Source organism: Vigna radiata, chromosome 7, assembly GCF_000741045.1.
Source record: "Vigna radiata var. radiata cultivar VC1973A chromosome 7, Vradiata_ver6, whole genome shotgun sequence".
NCBI classification, from domain to species: domain Eukaryota; kingdom Viridiplantae; phylum Streptophyta; class Magnoliopsida; order Fabales; family Fabaceae; genus Vigna; species Vigna radiata.
Genome location: NC_028357.1, coordinates 48,084,956 through 48,110,796, shown reverse-complemented (window position 1 = coordinate 48,110,796; position 25,841 = coordinate 48,084,956). Strand labels below are relative to the sequence as shown.

At 33.3% G+C, this 25,841-nt stretch overlaps 2 protein-coding genes across 7 annotated transcripts in view; both read left to right on the top strand.

The window, feature by feature from the left end:
* LOC106768276 (serine/threonine-protein phosphatase 4 regulatory subunit 3-like) overlaps positions 1-19,684 on the top strand; it is a 26,603-nt gene extending 6,919 nt beyond the window's left edge. For 2 of the 4 annotated variants that reach the window (XM_014653330.2, XM_022784036.1), the window contains exons 2-24: positions 2,195-2,275; positions 6,106-6,205; positions 6,329-6,413; positions 6,512-6,561; positions 6,786-6,865; positions 7,094-7,153; positions 7,500-7,599; positions 7,690-7,767; positions 7,948-8,015; positions 8,133-8,201; positions 8,280-8,357; positions 8,442-8,537; positions 10,398-10,468; positions 11,222-11,299; positions 11,400-11,493; positions 13,544-13,642; positions 16,754-16,971; positions 17,061-17,175; positions 17,751-17,882; positions 17,956-18,063; positions 18,132-18,241; positions 18,332-18,433; positions 18,515-19,684. In XM_014653330.2, coding sequence (XP_014508816.1) covers positions 2,195-2,275; positions 6,106-6,205; positions 6,329-6,413; positions 6,512-6,561; positions 6,786-6,865; positions 7,094-7,153; positions 7,500-7,599; positions 7,690-7,767; positions 7,948-8,015; positions 8,133-8,201; positions 8,280-8,357; positions 8,442-8,537; positions 10,398-10,468; positions 11,222-11,299; positions 11,400-11,493; positions 13,544-13,642; positions 16,754-16,971; positions 17,061-17,175; positions 17,751-17,882; positions 17,956-18,063; positions 18,132-18,241; positions 18,332-18,433; positions 18,515-19,043 — 2,601 coding nt within the window. In that variant the 3' untranslated portion in view covers positions 19,044-19,684. The remainder of the gene's footprint in view (positions 1-2,194; positions 2,276-6,105; positions 6,206-6,328; positions 6,414-6,511; positions 6,562-6,785; positions 6,866-7,093; positions 7,154-7,499; positions 7,600-7,689; positions 7,768-7,947; positions 8,016-8,132; positions 8,202-8,279; positions 8,358-8,441; positions 8,538-10,397; positions 10,469-11,221; positions 11,300-11,399; positions 11,494-13,543; positions 13,643-16,753; positions 16,972-17,060; positions 17,176-17,750; positions 17,883-17,955; positions 18,064-18,131; positions 18,242-18,331; positions 18,434-18,514) is intronic. The other 2 variants (XM_022784038.1, XM_022784039.1) reach the window with 2 other exon arrangements.
* A 1,691-nt stretch (positions 19,685-21,375) lies between these two features.
* LOC106765847 (zinc finger CCHC domain-containing protein 10) lies at positions 21,376-23,664 on the top strand. Of its 3 annotated transcripts, XR_001376082.2 has the most exons (3): positions 21,376-21,502; positions 22,912-23,075; positions 23,199-23,664. XR_001376082.2 is itself a non-coding variant. In XM_014650606.2 (2 exons), exon 2 carries the CDS (start codon positions 21,785-21,787, stop codon positions 22,571-22,573), a length of 789 nt encoding a protein of 262 aa, XP_014506092.1. In that variant the 5' UTR covers positions 21,376-21,502; positions 21,656-21,784; the 3' UTR covers positions 22,574-22,896. The 3 variants fall into 3 exon arrangements, 2 of the variants coding, with proteins under 2 accessions (XP_014506092.1, XP_014506093.1); XM_014650606.2 differs by lacking the exons at positions 22,912-23,075; positions 23,199-23,664 and adding an exon at positions 21,656-22,896; XM_014650607.2 differs by lacking the exons at positions 22,912-23,075; positions 23,199-23,664 and adding an exon at positions 21,679-22,896 and having other exon boundaries at positions 21,397-21,502.
* Positions 23,665-25,841: the final 2,177 nt, after the last annotated feature.

Sequence of the window (25,841 nt, the reverse complement as noted above, 5' to 3'; positions counted from 1 at the left end):
TTAGCCCATATTTCTTCTATTATAAATAGAGAACCTTATGTGTGTATTTAACACAAGGGATTAATTCCAATATATAATTTTCACTATATTTAACAGATGTAACCATATTTGGGATTTGGCCCACGTCTCAGATGTTGCTTGTTGACTCATGATTTTCGTGTTGCTTTGGTCATCAAACTCTAAAAAATACAACCCACTTTGCTCCTTAGTAGTTAAAATTGTCTTTCCTGTGGCAAGGTCCTGAAAAACACAATAATTTGGAAAAAATGTTACTGAGCAATTTAAATCCTTTGAGTTTTTGCACATAAATAAGATTGTTAGCTAATTGTGGAACATGTAAAACATCCTTCAATACAATAGATGAGTTCAAAATTATATTCCCAGAGCCGCATATAAGTATACCCTAACCATTCGTAACTGTAATAAGTTGTTCTTTATTTCTTTTACCATGAGTCGAAGGACACACTAAGAGGTGTCATATGATCGGTTGCACCCGATTCAAGGATCCAAATACCTTGAGACACATGATCAACCGTATTGAGGCAAGTCTTACCTTTTATGGACAAAGTGCTTGATCTAGAGGACTTACTCATTGATTCATCCATTCTTTCAAAGGAATAATTAATACTTTAGACATCTTTAGAACGTAACGAGGAGTCTCCAAGACGATGACGGTGTATGGGTCACACCGAGAAAAAACAAAGAGGCAAAAACTTCAAACTCAGATATACTCAAATAAAGGTCAAACGGGTTGTCACCAACCCAAGGAACAAAATCAGGAGGCTCCGGCGACTCTTCTGTGGCAGCGAGGGCGTGTGGGTTTCACTGAGAAAAAAAGGAGCAAAACATAAAAGTCAAATATGCTAATACAGCCTAGACGAGTCGTCATCGACCCTAGGAATGGACTTGGGGGGCTTCGGCGGCCCTGTCTGTGGCAGTGGCGGCGAGTGGGTCTTGTTGGAGGTGAACGCGTGGGCTACACGCCTCGGCGGCGATGGCGGCGTGTGGAGGCTCCATTCACGGAGCAACTTCCGGCTCCGGCTCTGTGATCACCGTTGGGCGCACCTTTTTGCCCTATCGACGACCCCAACTGGCAACGGCGGTAGCGGCGATGGTTGGACAGCGGCAAAGGTGCGGCTTGTTGCAGTGGAATCTAGCCCCTAAGATTAGGAGCTCTGGCACCAAGTTGAAAATGAGGCTTATTATTATTTTCAATCATACTCAAACCTTCTATTTGTAATAATCTAGTTCTCCTAAAAAATTAGGAAACCTAGGAAAGAAATAAAATAAAATAAAATATTATGTATCTATTTCCTCTAATTAGGAAGATTCTAAAATATTATCTCATATTACAGCAATCGGTTTAGTGCTTTAATGTTGGTTTTATTTTGAAACATGCTTATTACATCTGTGGAAAGTAGATCATATGGTTTTCGTGTTCTCACGTGAGGCATGTTCAAACTTTTGTTATATTTCAATAATACTATTCTCTTGTGCAAATTTAGTCAAACAGTTAGGACTAGCTTTTCGAAATTAACAGATGTCGTCTCCTTTGATCTTTACAGCTTAACTTGAAAAGATACATTAGTACTCTTTTGAGAGAAATGATTGGAAATGATGTTTGTTGATAAATTAGGAAGCCTAAACATTACCCACTCGGTCTTCAAAACCGAAGACAGGAATTGGATAGTTTTGGACTGAGGATTCATAATAATGATGATATTAATTTTGTTATACTTTGCAAATTATTTTTGTTATACTTTGCAATTCATTATATGTTTATTTTCTTCTTTGTTCTTTTGATTTTTCTCGAACCAGTTTTGGAAGTTTGGGCATTATTGTTTCATTTGGCTCATACTAAACATTTTCCTTTTTGGCCTTTTTCTTATTTGCTAGTTGCTTCACATTCTTTATTGCAGAGTATTTAGTTTGTTTTTGAATTAATACGTTATAATTTAGATTTTCATGTTCAATAACATGAATAATAGATATTTTCATGAGACCGTAGCTGTCTACTTAAGATTTATGCATGTTGTTTTTTGGTTTTGTTTTTACTTATATTGTAAAACGATATTATGTATTTGACATGCAATGTGCTCTTATCAACCTTGGCTTCTGTATTGCCATAGCGTGTGGTTGTGAAGCACACATGATAATTTCTTTTTACTTAATCTCTCTCCTAATTGGATTTCAGCGTGTCAAGGTATATCGTCTGAATGATGAAGGGAAATGGGATGACCAGGGTACTGGTCATGTCACTGTTGATTATCTAGAGGTTTGTGAATCTTTTTTTTTTATTTTTTATTTATTTTTTGAAGCTTTAATTTGTGACATGACAGCTTGGTTAATGACATCATTTAATTTGAGTAGCTTGTTACACTTAGTGGAAAAAAGGCTTTTGATTTGCTTGAAGCTTTCATTAGTGAATGACCTGCCATCAGTTTTAGCTGCTTTGTTTTCCCTCAAGTAGTGTTTAGATTGATAACTGCTAAATTATAAGAAATTTGAAATTTATGGGAATTTAATTTAATTGCTTCTATTATAATTCAAGTAGTGGGTTTGCAATGTGGATAGGGACGCACTAAAGTTGAGGTTGTAACACCCTATATTAGTATATTTACTACTACTGATTAGAGCATTACACTTTTGATATTTAGCATAAACAAGCACATAAATATATACATTGTATTTACAATCCTTCAAAATAAAAAAAAATAGTATCTTTCAAAATTCACTACTCTTTTAACAAAGGAGTAAAGTACAAAATACAATTATATAAAGGGTGCAAATACTATTGCCAAAACAACACATTAATAGTCTTACTGCTGTCAACCACTCCCACCTGCACTCTCTTCTCACGTATAACGTCATAGCAGATGAACAAAACACAAATAATAAAGAACAAGGTAACTGGTGCAATTGTAATAAACTAATAAGATATTCAATTCTCATCAATTCAACCATTCATCATATTTATCAAGAATCAAATGTTTATATCAAACCTGCCCTCATTGGCATACTACCACCGGTTTAGCCCACAAGACTTTTAATTACTTAGACATTTGACTCTATTTTTGGAAGACACATGTATTGAGTAAACTCAGAAATTTTGCACTTGTCACTATCTTACATTCCCACGGAGTAGTTTAACCAATGGCCCTCCTCAAGTATAACATGGTAAATTCTTTATACATGGGGGTTTGATCTTGTTTCATATTGAAGCACCAAATGGTAGAAACCTCCATCGACTCTCACAACTATTTGAGTTGGATGCTGACAGAGTTAGGATAATCTCATCACAACTCAATACACCCTAAACTCAAACTTAGGATAACACTTCCTCCTTGGAAGTCACTATGCCCTCATTCATTCTCATAACAACTCATTTATCAATCATTTCATCTCATAACATCTCATTTATCAAACTATGCCCTCATGGTCCCATTGGCAGATCAAACCCACACAATTTCAGATTATACACCAATTTTATACTGTAAAAAACAATTTGCAAAACAATAATTTCACCTTCAGCAGTTCTAACTATCTCAATACAACAGTACAATCATCAATTATACTATCAATCAAACCATTACTTTATCCTAACCATTCAAACACAATTAGCTTTGTATAATTTACTAGCTTTCCTTACTTCAAAAGTAGAATTTACGCACCCACATGTGTCCACACAACTCAACTCAACTCGCACAAGTAGCTCTAACTACACAAAGAAAAACTAGATCAATGATCCGAACATACCCTCATAACCACAAAATAACCACAAAAGAGTTGTGATTCATTTTGAGCTACCTAAGGTTACATGCATCCACTTAAAGGCCACATGCAACCATGATCAATACTGACTCAAGAGAAAGAGGAACTTATTCTAATCACAAATCTTATCAGTTGGTTGTGATGGTCTCTAAACTAGGAATCCTAAGGTGGGCTCGGATCTTCAAAGAGATGAAGGATGAAGTCAAAATCTTAGAGAGATAACCGATGATGTTTAGAGAAAAAGTTTTAGAGGGACAAAGGTTTTTATAAAATGAAACTTTTTTAATAGAAATTCTATTTATAGATTGACTTTTTAATAATAAAATATTTGAGTGTCATTTATAAAACCATATATTCTCTTAAGCGATTTTCTAGATTCTTACATAGGTGAGAGAGTTCATGGTGAAAATGAATTTCCAAATTTTTTCACTTTAGAGATAAGTTGCAACCCCTTCATTTTACTTGAAAAAAATTCCCGCAGAAAGTTCCTTTTATTTTGAAAATTCTTTGTATGTGATGTCAAAAACAAATAATTTTATGTGGTATGTTAAATTCACTTAAAAGTTGATTTCTTCTCAAAATTCCTCACTCAAACACACTGCCAATTTTTTTTTTTTATTTTTTTTTTTTTATTTGAAGGTAGTTAGAATGAAGATCTAAGTTAGAATTGGGAAAGGGACTGAAGATTTTAAATCATGTCATTGTAACATGGTTCATAAGATCCTACGAATTCACGATCTATTATTCTTACACTAACAGACATATATACGATTAATAAGAAAACAAAAAGACTTGAAGTCATTGAAAAATACTTGCATAAAAAAGTTCATAATCTATAAGGGTATAACTCATAAACAAGTAACTCAGTATGAAGTTTTTGAAACTCAAGAGCAGAAATTGAAATATATATATATATATATATATATATATATATATATATATATATATATATAATTATCATATCTAAAATGTTGTTATAGGAAAAAAGTGACCCTCCATTTGATATTTTCTTGGTCCATCATCCAAATTCTCCAATTAGCAGCATCACTGATGTTCATCGTTGTCTTGAACCATGTTGTTATCTTCAATTTGGAGCATCCCCGTCCAGGTTGTCCACATCCGAACTTTGTTGTCTCCACCACCATCTTCCGCAGTTGGTCATTGTTGGATTGCTTTTTTGGCCATTCTAGATTAAGCATAATTGATACAACATCTTTCACTCTTTATTGCTTTGATCAATTTCTTCTTTTTGGGTGGTCCTAAACAAAAGCAAATACAATTAAGATTTAAGATGAAAAAGTAGTTGACTAGCATGTAATTTTAAAAAGACTAACAACGGATTAGAATTTTCACTCTCTTGAAAATGTTAACACACCGAATCTCAGTTATGTTCACACTTTAAGGAACTGCAAGTATACATTTCTAGCTTAATTTCCAATTGACATTTTTAAAAATACGTGTTCACCTCCATCAGACTCCCATGCTCTCACCAATTTGTTGGAATCTTGTAAACTATCATTCCTGCTAAAGGACCTCCAAGCTGAGTTGGTCCTTCAAAAGTTATATGTCAACCATATGTTGTTTTCCGGATCAACCACATCCTTGTAAGACAATGTATTCATATAGTCGCACCTCGATTATAATGTGATTGAGAGTTAATAAAATAGTCTACAACATGTTAAGGCTTTTGAATGGAAGAAAGTTGGGTGCACCATGATAACATGGGTGGACTTTTAGTCTTAAATTGAGGTTAGACTGTAACATAGTTTATGTCAAAGTGTTTGCTCTGTGAATTATATCTGAACTATCTTCTTAACCTCAATTACGCTAAAGTTCTTTTTGTGAAATGGGCAACCATACTAACTAATGAATGGACCAATCCCATAAACCAGCTTGTCAATTTCACCAATTTCAGATGCTGCATGCAAAACAGCTCATGTAGGGTACTGAAGATTGTTGAATTGCGTAATCCCATGATCAGTTCACGATTTTAACGCCATGGAGCCTTTTATCTGTCTTTGAACTGGAAAATTATAAAATTATCTATTTTTAATACACATTATTTGAAGGATTGGTGAAAGTATTAATTTTACTGGTGAGTTCTGCTGTCTTCTAATATGAGTACCATTTTGTCTTCAGATTTCCCCATGATAAAATGTATATGATGTAGAGCTAATATGGTTTGTGTATTAACAAAATATATTCTTATTTGGTATTACTGCATGTAAATGCATGTCATTTATACCTGTTTTTAATATTTTCTTTTTCTTTTTTATTGGACAAACTTTGAAATTCCTTGCATAGAAAATAATTAAAGTATTAATCTTAATGCAGCGATCAGAAGAGCTGGGCTTATTTGTTTATGATGAAGACGATAATGAGACCATACTGTTGCATCGCATCAGTTCTGATGATATTTATAGGAAACAAGAAGGTAGTTGGTAGCTTTTATGCTTCCTCCCTCTCTTTCTCTGTAAAGTGAAGTTGTCATTCATTTATGCTTGAAATATAAGGGGCTGTTGTTTTATCAGTTTGATGGATGCTTTTTGCTCTTCAGATACAATCATCTCATGGAGAGATCCAGAATATGCTACAGAACTGGCACTTAGCTTTCAAGAGACTAGTGGTTGCTCTTACATATGGTTAAAACTTAACTTATGATTGTCTATTAAGTTGCGTTTTTCTGTTTTTTTTACTGCTGCTGTATAACGAGCTTAATTAACATGCATGTTTTGTTTAGGGACCATATTTGCAATGTGCAGAGGAATATGCATTTTAATACATTAAATAGTAAGTAATGCGAATTTAATCTCATTACTAGCTCTCTATTGGATGTGCATATGTTTTGTGTCAATATTTGAAAGTTCAAAAGATCACAAATGAATATTATTTCCTATGAGCTAGTTTTAGCGTCTGCAACAGAGGAATGTTATGTATACCGCTGAATTGTGCTATTTATGTACTTTTTTATGGGTTTATTGAATAAGTCTGATTATTTTTGCTGGATATCTCAGATGAGCCATTTCACAGTGTCAATAGTGAACCAAGGGAGTTGCCTGCTGTGGAGCTTTCAACACTTCCTTTGATTTTAAAGGTTTGGACATTATGTTAATCTTACTATTTTTTGCTTTGAAATTGGGACTTTAAACCTAACTTAATATCATAAAATTAACTTGTAAAGAAAGGTTTGCATCTGATTATACACTATGAGCATATTTCTTGTGACTGGGATTTTTTTATATCTTTCTAGAATAGAAACCATACAAACATGCATACCATTAAACTTAATATGTTTTCATTGATTTTTTCTTTTGGTTTGCAGACTGTGGTTGACACTGGCTTTGCAGATCAGTTGCGGCTTACAGAACTAATATTAAGTGATGTAAGCTAACATAAAACTCTCGTGATTGTGCATGTTTTTTCTTCATTGGGTACACTGGTGACCTTAATTTTGCAAACTTGTGCTTTTCGTATAATGATTTATATATATTTTTTATTGATGTTTTGGTTAGAGAGTTTACTGTAATGGTGCATATTACAGACCTAGGACAGTCCCTATCCCATTTCCTGTATGTAATCAAATTGACTATGATTTGAGCATCATAGTTGTTCATATAATGCATGTGATAATGGTGCTATCACTCTGTCACTTTGAGCTGCACTCCCTGCTTTTCTTCTAGTATATTGTATACGTGTACATTCTTTTTTCATTGCGGTTTATATTGCAGCAAGAGTTTTTTCGGAAGCTGATGGAAGTATTCAGAATGTGCGAAGACTTAGAAAATATTGATGGCCTTCACATGATTTTCAAAATAGTCAAAGGGATTGGTCAGTCTTCAATTTTACACCATTTTCATTTGGATCCTGATTTTGTCAATTATGTTTCATTCATTCTAGTGATATGTTTCTGCATTGCAGTTTTGCTAAATAGTCCAGCGATTTTTGAGAGAATTTTTTGTGATGACTTTATAGTGGACATTATTGGTGCCCTCGAGTGTAAGTGTTTAGTATTTTTCATGTCTATTCTCATGTGGTTTTGCTTTAATATTTATAATAATTTGTTGGCTGTATTCAGGGCTTATAAAGGTTTAAATTTGATTTATGTGATTTACCCAATTTCATTTCTTCATTCTTTCTCTCCACCTTTTCTGAACCACTTGTTTTAGCAATGTGCAGATGATCCAGAGCTTCCCCATGTTCAACATCATCGTAAATTCTTAAAGGAGCATGTTGTTTTTAAGGAGGTATGATATGCTATTTCTTTTTTATCTTTTGGAGAGCTGTAAGTTAGGTGGATCTTTACTCTGTAAATGTCATAGGAATTTTGTTCCTAATAGTATGTTGCCTGTTTTCTCTTGTAGGCTATACCTATAAAAGACCCAATTGTGTTGTCAAAGATTCATCAGACATATAGAGTTGGTTTTTTGAAGGTTTGGGTTTATATTATGCTTTCATGGATAATTGCTTTCCTATTCACTATGATTTTTACCTTCCCTTCTCACTTTCAGGATGTTGTTCTGGCTAGATTATTGGATGAGGGTATTGGTGCAAATCTTAACTCCATAATACATTCAAACAATGCCTATGTAAGATTTGATTAACAAAGAGTGGAGACATATCATTTTGTTAAGTGAATGTTGTCTTTATGGTTGTTTGCTGTTATTTTTTAGGTTGTCTCTTCATTAAAGGATGACAGTTCATTTATCCAGGAGTTGTTTGCTAGGCTAAAATCACCCACCACGACTCAAGAATCAAAAAAGAATTTGGTAAGCCTTGTTGAAGATTTGTTTTACCTGCGTTTCCTTTGCTATACTTGGAAGAAAGCTGTTCCTCCTTTGTGGGTTTGATCTCTTACCCAAAGTTGTCAAACTCTTGAGTTTACATAAACTTGAGAAAGTTCCGTAAACTCGTCGTAGACTCGATTCATTATGAAGGTTTAATTCACATGAAAAAAATTGTAAATAACATACTAATTCAAATATTACAATTACATAATTAATCAAAATAGTCAAAGGAAACAAGTTCATACAAATAGAAGTTCAGTTCAAAATACTTTAAAGATCTAACCTCTTCCGAAGCATTTTTACTTCTATTTTTAATAAATAGGATACACTTAGACTGCTCTCAATTAAATTTGGTTCATTCCCAGACATACTTTAAATTGATTGCTAATTTCAGTTTTGAACTACAACATTAAAAAATATTATACAACTATTAAATGACTAAATAGTCCCTAATTCTTAATTAAAAAATGAAATTAAAAGTCCTTAATAATTTACTAATTCCTAATTAAAAAGCCTAATATATAATATAATATATATTACCTTTCCTAAAAGCTGCAGCACACCACCACACAATAAAAATTGCTTAATAATCCCTTCCTCCTACACAGTGTGGTGCAGCATCTGACCATCAAAAAGACCCACCTTTTGGAATAGAAAAGAGGCCCGTGACACTTAGCTGAAGAAGAACAAAATGTAGGCAACCTCAACATCACAAACGATGTGGTGAGTGAGTAGTGGCACCACGCAAGTGACGGTGACGCAGTGAGGAGATAATTGTGCGGTGAAACCCCAATCTAATCACAGCGAGTTATTTGTTTTCCAGTTTTGCACACAAATGACTATGATTTTTGTTGTTTTGGGTTTAAAAAATTTCTCCTTTGAACTTGCCAACTCGGTTGCAAACTCACGAGTTTGAGCAAGTTGACCGAGTTCGTTTCTAATTCTACCGAATTTATACCAAAAATGAGTTTGTTTCTGAGTTGACTCGAAGGCTGTGTGTTAAACTACGTGTTAACGAGTTAATTCACGAGTTTGATAACCATGTTCATAATGAGTGATTGAGGGGAATTATTTTTTATAACATTCCCTTCCAGTTACATTTTGTACTCTGGACATAGATCACCATCCCTTGAGTTTGAATTCTTCTCCTTCCACCCCCGTAACGTCCACTCATCTAATAAATAAACTTATATATGGCAGTGCTATTGTACAATTCCATCATGATGTCATATCATGTTTGAATTTGTTCCTGCTTTATATTATTACACATTTTCGGTCATGTGGTTGCATCTGGTTAACATTTTCACTAGTAAAAGAAATACAATCCCTGTAAATGGTCTCTCTGTTCTGTTTCATTTTTCCCCCTAATCGGTTTTTATGGTTAAAAACTTTGGAATATATAGTTTGTCTTGAGTCGTGTTTTCTATTGTTAATGAATGTAAGTACTATTGGTGTGGAACACCTTGTGCTCCACTTTCAGATTTCCTTGAACAATGCATGTCCTTTGTTGCTGGGCACTGTCTACTCCAGTAAAGGTTTTCCTATTCTACGGTCTTCACCTTGATCACAAACTAAATATCCAACCTGTGATGTTGAAACCATCGAAGAATGTGTGTTTAAAGTGAACCCATGTAATCTGAAGAATAGGGTCTATGTTTTACTTTCTTTAAAATGAATCATGTCTATGTAGCTGTTATCATCTATGTTGAGGTTATATACTATTAGTTCTTCCTATCTTGTATGGCTATATTTCTTTAGTGGGAAAATAATGCCTTGTTTGATGCTTATGATTTTCCGTAGATTATATTCTAAATAGTGTTTTCCTCTTATTGGGGTGAACAGGTTTATTTCTTGCATGAATTTTGTAGTTTGAGCAAGAGCTTGCAGATGGTCCAGCAGCTTCGGCTTTTTAGGTATGTTACATTTGAATGGTCTCATGAGATAGCTGGTTTTTCTGCTGGTCTCTTAAGAATGAATCTGGTTTAGCATATTAAATGAACAAATGCTTCTTGTTTTCCTTCCATTTATTTTGGAGTTATTCAGTACCTTTCAGTGGAAAACATTTTTCCTTAGATTTTGTTAGAAATTCATTAACTTGTTTTCCTTTACTAAAGAAAAAAACAAATCAAAATACAATAAAATTCTCAATTATAAAATCAAACAATANAAATTCTAAATCTTGAAATTTTATTTATAATTATATAAAGAAAAAATTAGGTGCTTTAATTTTTTTATTTATGTATTTTTTTTTCTAATAATTTTATTTAATAATTAGTGTTTTTTTAGTTAGAGCTAGTGCAGAGATGACAGAGGAAATGTGTTGAGTGAGAGAGATGAAGGAGAAAGGGTTGAGAGGAATGAAGGAGGTGAATAAGGGTTTGGGGTTTCTCTCTTTTTTTTAATTTTGAGAATAAAAATTATTAAAATAAATCTGAAGAACAATTTGCACACATTTGTCAAGGAAACTTTTGATAGACTATGATAAGTCATGTATATAGTAGCTTTTAAACAAAACCATTGTAGGAAACCTTTTACTACAGTTTTTTGACTCGTAATACTTGTACCTGACTCATGCTGATTACATTTGTAATGCCATTTATTTATTCTAGATCTAAGGAGTTACTTAATCCCATTGGTTACTAATTTCAAAATTGGAATGTATGCAGGGATCTAATGAACGAAGGCATCTTTGATGTTGTCACCGATGTCTTACAAAGTGAAGACAAGAAGCTTGTGCTAACTGGGTATTGCTCCCTGGTCAATTTGTTGTGTAAAATTCAATTATCATATTTGGTACAGTCCTTATGATTAATTTCTAATATGAAATCACTGTGATGGTTGCAGAACAGATATCCTCATTCTTTTCTTGAATCAAGATCCTAATCTCTTGCGATCCTATTTTGTTCGACAGGAAGGATTTGCCCTTCTAGGACTTTTGGTATGTTTTGTATGCAATGAGTTTACATATATCTTCTATGTGACATTCATATACAGAGATTTATAATAGACAGAATCTTTTTGTCGATGAACCTATGTATAGTGTTCTCTGTTGCTAAATTGCATTCTAAAACCAGAAGTCAGTTGTGTTATTTAGTGGAGTGTTTTGCTTGTTTCCTTGTATTAGTGCTGGTAAAACTGATGTCGGACATCAAAGAATGAATACAAGCCATGATATAAAGATTAACGATTCAAAACCAAGGGAAAGAAATTAATGATTAGCCAGAGGACTGTTCTGTTAGCATTAACTTTGAACAGTTACTGCAAAAAGTCTGGGGAAAAATGGAAAATTGGGGATAGGTTTAGATAGAAAGGAGTATGAAGAACTCAGACTTCGAAACATCTAAAGTGAAGTTTGATTGTGCTTCAGTGTTTTAGTTTTTGGTTTTCTATACGTTTTTGCAAAATAGTTTTACAACTTATTTTAAAAAAAGAAAATAAAAGAAATTTGTTTACGACAGTTTTAGAAGTTGCAGAAGCTCTTTTTTTTTTTTTTTCTTTTAAATTTAAAGACAGTTTTCTGATTTTGAATTTTCAGAAGAACAAAACTTACGTACGGTATCTGTGGTACTGTATGTGCTATTCTCCAATCAAATTTGGAGTTTTACTTTGATAATTTAATATTCATTAAATCTATCTCATTACTGAGGTGAAATTCTAAATATGATTTTAATGTACTATGTTTTCTCCTTTTTAAAATAGTTGATAAAAGCATGCTGTCAAACTTCTATTTTTATTTCAAAACCTAAAAAGTGTTTTTATTGACCGCTATTAAAGAAGCCCAAGTATCCTTGAAATGAGTATTGCTTTAAGGTAAATGGGCATCTGACAAAATTTTAAAATCATCCTAGTAGGATAATTCAGTTCAGTGGAATTGGGTGCTTAATCCTGTGTTTGGAAGCAATTCAGGATTTGAAAAATAAGTTCTTCCTAGAATCAGTAAACAAATTTTTTGAAATTTGAATATTGCTTCATTTCTGACTTGCGGAAATTGTTGCTCTGACTAACAGCCACATTGATAAGGATAGGAAGAGGCCTTCTTTCCATTGATCTAATCCTTGGTTCCTTATTATTCTATTGAACTCTGCGAATTCTTTAACTGTGCCCCATCTGTGGGTTGCAGATTGGTCTGTTTTCCTGTGAGATTCGAAGCCCCAATCTGATGTTCCAATTCCAAATATAATTAAGTGGCTGGAAATCCATAAGCTGGATACCTGTTAAATGATTCATTTCAGTGATGTTTCTGAGTTTTTCTCAAAACAATTTGGGGGAGATAATGTTTTGGCCTTTTTATAGTTCCCTGCTAGTAAATGTAGTTTGGAAGATGCAGTCGCCAGGCTCTCACGTGCACAAACTAATGAAACTGATGCTTGCTTCTGGGTTTTTGATTGCATTTCTGTGAACATGGAAAAAAATATTCTGACATTTAATGCATTTTTGTTTAAATAATTTATCCAAAACGATTCTGAAATTTATTATATCTTTAATTAGTTATGATCTTTTCTTATTGCAAAATAAAAATTAATAACGTGAGCTTTTCCATAGTTTTATTATATAGACTACTTGTGTTGCATCTACCACCTTTATATAAAGCAGCCATACCATGTTCTCACTCTGGATCTAATTAAAATGTAATTATTGGGAGGCATAATATTGAAAAGAAACGAGTTTTATGTATTATTGACTGTATTGCACATTAAGACTACTGCTTTTCTGTTAACACCACAGCGGTTGTGACACAGGCTCAATGGTAAAACAGTTGTGACTGACCATGACAGTTGTGACAGGCATCTAACTAACTAAATCAATTACAGCAAATAATATCAAACTTCTATATACAATGGAGTTATACACCTGCACATAATATGCGATTTATGGAAACTATCCACATAGTTTCAATATTTACTATTTGATTTGCTATATATCTAGTTATGGTTTATTGGAAAGGGTAGCCCAGCTCATCTTTATTACGGATGCTATCTTTTACACAGGTTAAAGGAATGCTAACAGATTTTGAAGAGAACATGCACTGCCAGTTTCTTGAAATTCTTCGAAATTTATTGGACTCATGCACATTGACTGGATCACAGGTTCATGATTTCTGCTATTTTCTGGAGCCTATCAATTCTTACCTTGCTTGTAACTTCTTGTTGTATGATCGATATCTTTCTTGACTGATATATCTATGTTTGTTTTTCTTTTGTAATAGTTAATTTTTAAGTGTCTCATCTTAGATTAATAATTTGTCAATCAATTCTTTGACTTAAAATTTTCATTTCCAAGCCCTGATACTAGTTTCTTTTGCATTTGCATACGTTTTTATGGTGGTATTTTATTATGGTGAATTTCCTTGCTTGCTATACTTTAATGAAAATTAATAACATGAATTGATGGTGGAGGGTGCAATTTAGAACCTACTGGTGGTAGCTTTTCATTTGGAGTCACTGTATTTGGGTGTTCCTTTTCTTTTCTAGATTTAANTTTTGTGTTCTAACTGATAGTATATTAAATCTTTGGACAATTTAGTCAGTTAAAATTAAAAGTCAGGCTGAAGTATATTTATGGGAACCGAGTCTTTTTCTTATTGAAGAACCAGGATCTTGTGACCAGAACATGATTATTGACCCGTTGAGCTTCTCTTTTGAGTTGCCTAAAATAAAAGAGAAAAAAGTAAGTTACATGTTAAAATGTATAGTAACAAATGTCATTTGGAGCTGTATATTATTAGCATATTTTGAATAGTAACAGTCATGTTGACAGTTTCAAGGAGAAAGTTANGAGGTCCTAAACTTTATTAAATATGTTAAGAATTGATATTTGAGAGAGGTAACTAAGCAAACTTTTTATGGAGTAGTCATTGTTGCTTCAGTAAAAGGGAGAGAAAATTTAAGTGGATCAATGCCAATTACACATTGGAGTACATTTTATATTTAGTGGTGAAACACAAGATGTAAACACATTACCCTATTTTCATAGTTCTCACTCCCTCTCAAGCTAGAGGATAGAAGTCATATTTACCAAGCCTTATCTGTGTACAAGGATAGAAGTCAAGAAGTCACATTTTATATTGAGGACCTCTTAATGACTTACTGAATACATCAGTCAATTGTTCATTTGATTTTTCAAAGCTAGTTGTAATATTTTCNGTTCATTTGATTTTTCAAAGCTAGTTGTAATATTTTCTATTTAGATCCTCTGCCTAATAAATTCACAATTTATATTGAGGACCTCTTAATGACTTGCTGAATACATCAGTCAATTGTTCATTTGATTTTTCAAAGCTAGTTGTAATATTTTCTATTTAGATCCTCTGCCTAATAAATTCACAATTTGTGGAAATATGTTTGGTCATCATGGGACATTGAATGAGGCAATATGATAGGCAAGCTAATTATGATCAATGAAACATCCAAAACCTCAATTCTTTAAGCAACCATTTGGGTTCATGTAGAAGCGTTAGCACTGCAGTGAGGACATTAACAATCAGCAGAGGAGGGTGAGAATTTCCATGTACAACTTTCTCAACTTCTGTCATAGGAAGGGTGCAGTAATTGGGATGACGGTAACATATTGCAATTCTCGATTGGGTACATACGGGAATTCACTTAACAGATCAGAAATATTTCAACTTTGACATTTTGTGGGCAAAAAATGGATGGAGGTGGGTGCAATTTTTGTGTGTAAAATTTAACATACTAATAATTGGGGGAAAATTCCATCTGTTGCATCAATGTGACAATAGACGATTAAGATGAGTAATTTGGGAAATAATTAAGCCCCAGATGAAGATTGTAAGGTTGTCTTCCAAGTCATGGGAGATATCTATTGTGAAGGATTGGTTGTTGATAAGGTACATATGCCCTTTTTGAGATGAGAATGCCGTTTCTCTTGGCTGCCCTTGCAGTGAGCTTGGAAGATTGCTTTATATGTGCGGCAGAGTTGTGGTGAATTTTTCATGGTTCGGAGTTGGCTTGGTGTAGAGGCTTTTGTAAGATTGTGATTTATTTGGATTTTGAGATTGTTGAGGTTGTTAGCTAACAGATATTATTGCTTGCACCCATGTCAAACCTTGGTTAAAACCACCCTGTTCATCAATTTAAGGGGTCTCATGATTTGCATTATGTTTTATGTGAGCTTATTATTAGGTTGCATAGCCTTAGCTATGTTTGGTTGAATAGCTATGTTTGTCTTGAATAAATTATTCGGTCACAATAAATGTATATGGAGAGGTTATTGCTACCGAGGTGGATAAACATACTTAGGAAGAAGCAGTTTCATACTTTCAGCCTTATGGACAAGATTGATTTCGTCTTTAAATACATGGTAGTTGAATACTTATAAGTCAGTTTTGTAGAGTTGAGTTAAATTTAAAGTCTACTTCTTAACATGGTATTAGAGCCATGAGTTAGAACTTATTCTAGTATGATTTATATTTGTTGGACATATCATTTTACCTATTATTGGACCCCTATTAAGACCACTCATTAATGTTTAGTACCATACACAAGATGTATATATCTCGGTATGAGGGGATTGTGTTAGAAGTCTCACATCGATTAGAGATAACGTCAATTTAAAGTATATACGTGGATGCAACTTCACTTTACAAGTTTGTGAAATTGAGTTAGGCTTAAAATTCATTATTTAATAGTGAGAATTTAAATTTAAGGACACCTACTATAGTTATTGGCAGGAAGTAGGAACAGAAACAGTTACTTACTAGAACATGTAATACTAACTGTTTTTATGGGTTATTAGAATATGATGAATAGTAACTGTCATATTGTTAGTTTATGTAGAAAGTTAGGAGCAGTTACATTTTATTTAATGTGTAATAGGGAGATTGATGTCTTATTTGGTAATTTGGACAGTGAACTCATCTAACAATCTTTTTGGCCATGTGATAGCCAAAGTTTGCAGTACTTTTTTATGATTTAAAAAAAAAAAAAATACTATTTTTCAATTTATCAGCTGGTGTTCCATCGTTCTTTCCTTTTCTTGCATTTTGAAGCCAACATACTAAGTTTTGTTTGTGCAGGGATAAATTTTGAATGTTGAATTGTATTTTATATTATATCTGCTGAAAATTGTTGGAAAAACTTGTCAGTTAAAGTTTCACGTAAGATGAAGTCTATTTCTATGTTTGTATAATGGGTAATTCTTGAACTTGTTTTATTGACGATTTTAGTTTTATCTGACAGAGGGACACTATTATTGACATATTCTTTGAGAGGCATTTGGGGCAATTGATTGAGGTTATAACATCATCTTGTCCTTCGGAAAATACTGCTGGTGAAAGTGACAAATCAATAGGTTCTGGGCGAAGAGCTCATTGTCAATGTGGAACTAAGCCAGAGATACTATCAAACATATGTGAATTACTATGCTTTTGCGTCCTACATCATCCATACAGAATAAAGTATTTTCTTGCTGCTCTGCAGTGACTAGTTGATTTTGTACTGTTAAGCATGAAAATTATGTTTATGGTTTTCTCTTTGCTGTTTTTAGGTGTAACTTTCTTCTTAATAATGTGTTTGAAAAAATATTGCTATTGACACGAAGAGCAGAAAGATACTTAGTTGTTGGTGCTGTCCGGTTTGTACGAACTATTCTCTCGCGTCATGTAAGTTCAAATTGCCTTGACTTCAAAAAGAATTAATCTGATTGTATCACTGTTCACGGGGGTATTTACAATATGTGGACAGAGGCCTATTATTACATTCTTATGGTAGAGCTAAAGTTTCAAATCTGTTCAAATAAATGGTGATTGAGAAATAAATCTGGGTACAAATACAGTAAAATAAAGTGCAACTTTTACTGTTTCGTTATAATTTGTGGAGATAATACCCATTGGTGCAAGAAGACAAGAATTTTATTTTGTGGTAGATATCTCAGTTTTGTCAGCTGCATTGATGGCCTGGTTTGATAATTTAGGGGGTTCTGTCTTTAGTATTGTCACCATGGCATCTGATATGACAGCTGTCTATCATAAAACTGACTTTTGCTGCAGTGAAAGCCTGAAAAGAATTTAATGTTTTTTCTCATTTAAATATACTTCATGATTATTGTAAAAATCATGTGATTTGTGAATTATATCGAATGGTTCCTTATTACAAAGGTTGTTTTTCCTTTTAAAAAGACAGTTCATTGGCCGATTTACTTGCATTTCATCTAACAATTTGGAGTGTTAAACTGCAGGATGAGCATTTGATAAATTATGTTATTAGGAATAATGTTCTCAAACCAATCATTGATGCCTTTGTTTCTAACGGCAATCGCTACAATCTGCTCCATTCTGCTGTTCTGGAGCTTTTTGAGTTTATTAGGAAGGTGTGAATCTTTAGTAAGTGTTGTGGATCTTAAATGCCTCAAGAAATGTTGACTGATACATTGCATTGTACAGGAGAATCTTAAAGCATTGCTGAAATACATAGTTGATTCTTTTTGGGACCAGCTGGTGAAATTTGAGTATTTGGCGTCCATTCACTCACTGAAAGTAAAATATGAGCAGGTAAACCTTTTTCTTTGAGCATGACTTGCGGTTGAAACACAGGCTTGAGTTTATGTGCTTGCTTGCAGTGTTTGGATAATGGTGGGACAAAAGATGCTGCTACTGTTGTGGACCTTCGTAGACGAAATGATGAGCGTGCTTTGGAGAAAGAAGAAGAACGATACTTTAATGAGGACAGGTACATTATCTTCTTTCTTGATCATTCTAAGGAGATTTTCAGTTGTTTATATAACTAGCATGGAATCTTACTTTTCTAGTATTTGATCAGTGATGATGAGGATATTGCTTCTGCATCTGTTCAGCGGAATCAGAAAGGACACCAGCAACCTAATCTATCCAATGGAGTTGCTTCAAGCTATTCACAGTTAAGGTAGACTTCTGTTTCTTAGTATCATGTTTAACTTTCTGGAGTCCATATGCTATAAAATTATCTGTTCGTCTTGATTTTTAGTCCAAGGTCACTGGTTGACTATGAGGATGATGAGGACGATGAGGATTACAAACCACCACCAAGGAAGCAGCCTGAAACGTCTGAGGAAGATGATGGGGTACTGGAGTCTCTCAGGCTGAAGAGGAAGTTGCCTTCAAAAGATAAGGAACCTGAACTTGTGAAGAAACAGAAGTTATCAAAGAATTCTAAATCTAAAGATAGTGTCTTTGCTGCCTTGTGTTCAACATTGAGCCAAGCTGCGCTGCCTAGTAAGAAAACATCAATCAGCATTCAGACGAGTGCTCGAATAGTTGAGGGAAGGATGGGCTCTAGTGAAAATAATCAGGGAGATGTACAAAGTATTTCTAGAAGCAGTTCCGATAATAGCAACACTGCAGGAGAAGACAATCACATGGAGAAAGAGGCTGAAGACTCTAGAAACTTTTCCGATTGCTTGCATGGAAAATCAGATAACATACAATTGGGTGGAGAGGAGCGTCCATTGGTTGCCCCAAAGTCCTCACCAGAGATGGCTGTAAATGGATCGTAAGCTTTCACTCATGCAGGAAGGCAGATTATTTGTTTCATTTGATGTCTAGATTTGCTGGTGGGTAAGTGGTTCTGACTACATACATAGAGCTTTGAAACGAAGGAAATTTACCTACAAGGGGGTAAATTTTGCTTATGCGTTGCATCGAGGACGTGGGAATACTGTACAGTGCCACTGAGAGGCGGGGAGATATTAATACAGCAACGTGGGTGGATATGCTCCAATTCTTCAGTTTGCTATTTTGGGCCTTTGAGCTTAATAGTTGTTTTTGTATGACATTCCTGAAATAATTTTCTTAATTTTCCCCGTCCCCAAAATTTACCTCTTCCTGGTCATTTGTTTTCGAAGTTTGTCAGGGTATCCAAGGTGCAAATGAGGGGTAATCATGTCATATCGTACCCCTTCTCAGTGTTTGAACTTCATGATTGAGGTCATCAATATCTTGTCCTACACAGCTCTTCCATGTGTCTTTTTTCCTCCTTTATTTCGGTTATGGGAATACGTGCAGTGAGTATCTAAGGCCCATTTTTCACTAATGTAGGGAATCGTCAGCCGTTGTAAATCTATTAAACTGTTGAGTATTGCAAAGAACTCTTATGCAGTTTTTCTACATCGTAACTGGATTTTACATTGGTTAATTATTGATGCGTGTTGCTTCTGCAAACCTTGCATCGATCTTGTATTTTCTTTTTCCGTATTTTGTATTACGACGCCTTTTGTGCTGAAACTGCAATTTTGCAATAGCCCAGCCTTTATTCTTTAACACTAACGTACTTTTTTATATAGACTGGGTACGAGACTCTAAGTATGTCAGTAATGCAAACGATGTTATGAAAATCAATTCATGTTGCTTTTCTAGAAATGTGAACTGGTCGATTTGGGGTGTTATTATTCTCCGTGATATGCCAATAAAAATGCTTTGGAACCTATCTTCGAAAAGATAAACGAAAGACGTATAGTATTCTTGTTTTTCTGTTCAGGATGTCTTTAACCAATGTTATCTCAAACTTACATTTTCTTGGTTTCTTAGTAAACAGTGTATTGGAATAAGGGCATCGAACCTCGGTCTATGTCTGACAAAAGTAACTCAACAATGAAATAAATATATATAACTTGTTCCCTTAACCACCTTTGATTTTTTTTTTTTTATTTATGCTTTCTTGTTCATTCTACCTCATAAATGTTATTAATCATTTTTTAAAAAAGAACCAATAATTAAGAATGATAAAAATATCCAAATTTGCAGATATTAAATTAAATTTAATTAAAATTAAAATTAATATACATTTTATCAGGTTAAATTAAAATCTAAATTTAATTTATATTTAATATTTTTTTAACTTTATTTATATTTTATTTTAAAAAATTGAAAAATATATTTTTTTAAATATTCATCCGTGTCTATAGACATCACATTTTAAAATATCTACAAATTTTTTCAAATGGTTATTTGACATGTAATTTTTTTTTATTGCAAATAAACACTAACAATCGATTTTTATTTGACATGGAAAAAAGTTTGTAGAAAACAACCTCAGTTGTATTAAATTAAATCACCTCAGGGGTTGTTTAATGGCGAGAATCACGATTATTTTGAATAAGGTTTGAAGAAACCTTGAACCCGAGTTGATTAAAATATGGACAACATAGTTGGTAATAATTAACTAAACTATTAATAAAAGAAGTTCAGTTTTTATAAATAAGTATAATTCAATTTTTATAGTACAAAATAGTATAAATAATTCTTAATTTAGTATAATTTTATACCTAGTCCTACTCAGAATACAGTTACATTTTTAAAAATTTTTCAAAACACATGCTAAAAATTAATTAAAAAATATGACACATAAATAACACCAAAGTCGTGTTATTATAATACCACTTCAATACAAAAAGTGAAATAATTAACTCTTATAACCACAACTTTAGTTTAAATAATAAAAAAAAACACTAAATTTGTTGTACAGACTTCAGCCTTCATCAATTTTTGAGGAAATCACTAATTAATTAATTATGATGGAAATCGTATTTGACACTAACGACTTTATCATTTACAAACAAATCGTGTCATTGATATTAAAATTCACCTGAAAAATCGTTCTTAACGAACCCAACTCCATAGCGAAATTATGTCACCTTAATAGAATTAATATATTTGTAATTAAAAAAAAACCCATATAAACAATTAATAAAGCAAATTGACCCATATAATTACAAAAACCTACGGAAAACGGTTAGTAACTTTATTATATTTTTTATAACTATTGTTTTTAAAATACTTGTATGAGAAGAAACAGAAAGTCAATTGACACGTTTTTTTTTTTCGATAATTAAATTAGACGTAGCAATTTAACGAACTATCACTCTTTCTCTCTCGTACTGTAATATATCTTCTTTCTCTCTCTTTCTCCGAACAACCAAATCAAGAATTGGACCCGGCGCATAAGGAAACTGATGAGGTGAGTGATATTTTTTTGTTTTTGTTTCAACTCTTTGAATCGTTCATTCCAAATGCTGATTGAAAAATGACTGGAAGGGATATTGTGTAGGGTTTCGATTTACTTTTTCTTATAACTGTAGAATAATAACCCTATTCTTTTGATTTTCGTAAGTTTCTGAGCTGCTGTAATCACAGACGTTGGGTTTTCACAAATTGGAATTAGTTTTCGGGGAATATTGATGCCGCAGAGTTTATATCTCTGTTGTTAAAGTCAAATTTGAGGACGTATATGATATAGAACATGTCAAGTAAGAAAGAAGAGAAATCTCAGGCTGCAGCTGAAAGAATCAAGGCTGCGGCTCTGAGCGCTGCTAAGGGTCTTAGCCGTGCCCAGGCTGAAAGGGCGGCGGCCGCGGCGTCCCGAAATGTCAATGCCTATGGGCAGAAGGAAGAAGGGCCTAGCAGATGGCAGGAGAAAAGAGAAGCTAAGAGGCAGATGTATTTGATGAGTACTGAGAAAGCTGTTAAATTGGGTGAAAGGAAAGACCTTAAGCCTGCAATGTCGGCTTCCGGTGGGGCTGCCCAGTGCCAAAAGTGTTTCCAAAGTGGCCACTGGACGTATGAATGCAAGAATGAAAGGGTTTACATTTCAAGACCTTCTCGGACGCAGCAACTGAAAAACCCTAAATTGAGGGTGAATGTGGCAGAGACTTATGATTTGGATGATAGTGTTGCTGGTGATGCTAAGGATAAAAGTGCGAAAGCAAGTTCCAAACAAACCAAAAGGAAACATAGGTTTGACTCTGATTCTGGAAGTGATAGCGAGGATTCGGTTTTTGAGACTGATAGTGATAGTGGGTCATCTTCTGTTACGGGATCAGATTATTCTTCTGGAAGTAGTTCAGGTTACAGTTCATGTTCTGATTCAGAGGAAGAACGAAGACGGAGGAGGAAGAAGCAGAAGAGAGGAAGACGCAAGAGGTACAGTACATCATCAGAATCATCTGATTCTGATTCTGATTCTGCTTCAGACTCTGATTCTGATGATAAAAGCAGCCGGAGAAAGAAGAGGCATAATCGAAGACGCTGAATGAGAGACTTAAGAATGTGTGCTGCAACTAAGGGTTTGGTGAGAAGGGGACAACCACGTCCATAGATACAATCATGAAGTTTCGGTAGATATGGTGCTTGTTTATGATGTCCTTAATGTAGAATAAGCTTTGATAGATGCGAAGTTGTGTTTTCCTTTTTTCTTTTGTCCCTAAGCTCTATTGAAGAGATCTGCAAGTTTGGCTTAATGTATCAACATTTAACTTTGTGAATGTGTTCTATACTAAACTGATATGTTTAAGCAATTGGGTGGCTTTTGCTACTTTTCTAATGCTGTCATACTCAGATACTCTCATCTGCAATGTAATTCTTGTGTAGTTTTGAGGCTTTCATTGCAGAGTTGTTTCTTGCATATTGTCTATCTCAGAGGGCTTTCGGGCATCTGGATTAAACTAAACCAACTGAGCTCCAGCTTGTTATAAGATCGGCTGTATTACCCAACCCACCAATCAGACATAAGTTCCGTTGGATTGACATGCCAGGTACCCCCCAAACCTACACAGAAACACACACCTTTTTTATAGCTGGTGGATTAAAGTAAAGTCCGTTTTTAGTTTCCATGCTTTGGGTGGATTCCTAATGTTGTATTCTAAATTTAATTGTAGTTTGTCTTGTTACCAACATTTGTTGATGAATCTTCTTCTCTCCGGAAGCCTGCGTGATTTGTGTGTGCCAGAGGTCATGCTTAACTGCGACTTAAGTGATACAAATTGTGGATGTGCTCTATTGGATGCGCTCTATTTTATACCTTGATGCTTAAGAGCATGGCTGCTTTTTGCATTTTATGCCATTTTTAAATGTTGTAACACTCCGATGCTCATTTAAAGTTCTTGTTTAATTTTGAGGCTTTGGTTACTAAGTTGATTCTTGCATCTTCTCTATCCCTGAGGTATTTCCTGCATCCAGCCCATGTCAAACTAATGGACCTTAAGCTTATTGCTTAATCTGTGGGCATAATATGAACCCCGCTAGCTCTGGGTTTTCATGCTTCAGGTGGATATCTTTTGCTTTGTTCCGTTTTCAGCTGTAATTAGTATTATTGTTAGCTACTTTTCTATGAATCTTTTTATCTTGGGAAGCATGTGATACGTGTTAACTGAAATTATGCTGGTACACTACTTTTTTTTAAAAAAAAAAATAATTAGCAATTGATTTGGTGCTAAACTACACCAAAAACATATTTTTTTTAATAATAGTATAGATCCTCCTCAAAATCAATACATCATTCACTTTATATCACCTCAAAATCAACCCTTATTGTTTGATTAATTTCCAATGTGAAGAACGTCTCCATAGCCTTCAGCAGCCTCCTCACTTTTAACAAGCTTCACTTAATTATGTAGATTCATTACTGCAACAAAACATAGGACAAAACAAAAACCATTCCAACATTGTTTAGGGAGCATATATTTCTGGGTCTGTCTGTAAAATCATTTCCTCACCTCTGTTACATCCTTTCGGCTCCATACTACTCTTATACTTCACCCTCCTTGTTGAGGTAAAGCTAACTTAAGGGGCAGAATTGTGCAGAATATCTATTGAAATAAATGGAAAACAAGCTAACTTAAGGGGCAGAATTTGTGCAGAATATCTATTGAAATAAATGGAAAACCAAACTTCGAATTCACCTAATTACACCATGACTGACAAGACAATTTCATATATTATATAGCTCTATCTTTGAAATTTGTTATGTTCTCTCCATAAATTTCAAACCCAAATCTATGTAGCTCGAAATGTTCCTGCTTTTTGGTAGGTACATTCTGTACGGAAATTTGTCAAATTTGGTATCCGTTCTCCCAAATCGATGGATCGTATTATCCAACTATTGTACCCATTATTCTTGTTTTTGAACTCGATCACATGCCAAACTAACTTTGCAAGCAAATTTACAAGTAATTATGTATAGACTTACATAATTGGACAAATTCTAAACAAATTATATACATAAATAAGTGAGAAATTCAATTTTAAAACAAAAAAGTCCTTCTTTAGAGTACAATTTTAATTTTAATTTTTTTTTTGTGGTCTCACCTAAAATCATGCTATGAAATATGATCTCATTACATTTTTATTTTATTTTATCTAAAATAGTGCTAGGAAGCATGTTATCCATCTTTTTTTTTTATACAGTGCAAGACAATTCTGTTCATTAATATTAGCTGCCTTACATGCTCCTCTTCAGTAGCACCAGATGGAGATCCACTCCGATCATCATCACTCACATTTTTCCTGTAGGAAACCTGATGCTTCCTACTATAGTTCTGCACGCACCAAGAGCTTGCAGACTTGAAATGATTGCTGGTGCTGTATCTTGCATATTAACATCATATGCAATGAAGGGCCTATTCCAATGTTGAAAGCGAAAATATCTGTTTAAAACTTTCCTATAATACTCATATCATATCTAACAGAACAAACTGATATGTCTGCCCAGATTGTTGTTGCTCATGAGGAATTAAGTATTAAAAATCCATCTTAACATTCTGCTGATGAAGAAATGACATACTAGTTCTGTTAATTGGATCTCTGGGCAGATTCATGTCAAATGTTTTCATTCTTTCCAAATTAAAATCTAACTTCTTAATTTTTATATTTGAAAAAAAATATATTTTACTTCATTTAAATGCCGATCAAGTAAATAATTGTAATTTCAATTATATACATATAATTTTTAATTATATTTACTGAAACAAATATTTTTTCAAAATATAGAATTAAAAGATAAATTATAAATTTCCTAAATTGGAGTAGCATATTTAAACTTTATTTTCCTAAACCATGGAGGCAATCCACAAAAAATAAGTTGATCCTATGTACCTTATTACCTCAAATTTCACCTCATTTTGAAATTTAGTTTATCACACTAAATACATATCTATTAGTAAAAATTGGTGTGAGAAAGTAGATGAATTTTTATTTGTATAAACCAATAGATGGTTCTGTACCAAATACTTAATATTATTTTATAAGTAATATATGTATTTAATATTTTTTATATAATTAAACATTCTAATTTTTTGTGTGCAAAATTTATTTTCAAGCTTTGAATGACAACAAACTATTAATGTTCAACTCTTAGATATTTTTTTAAAATAAGAAGAAATAGTTGTTATTATTCATAGTCTAAATGGGGAAATTTCTTACAAAGTTTATATATATATATATATATATATATATATATATATATATATATATATATATATATATATATATATATATATATAGAATTTTTATTTTGTTATATA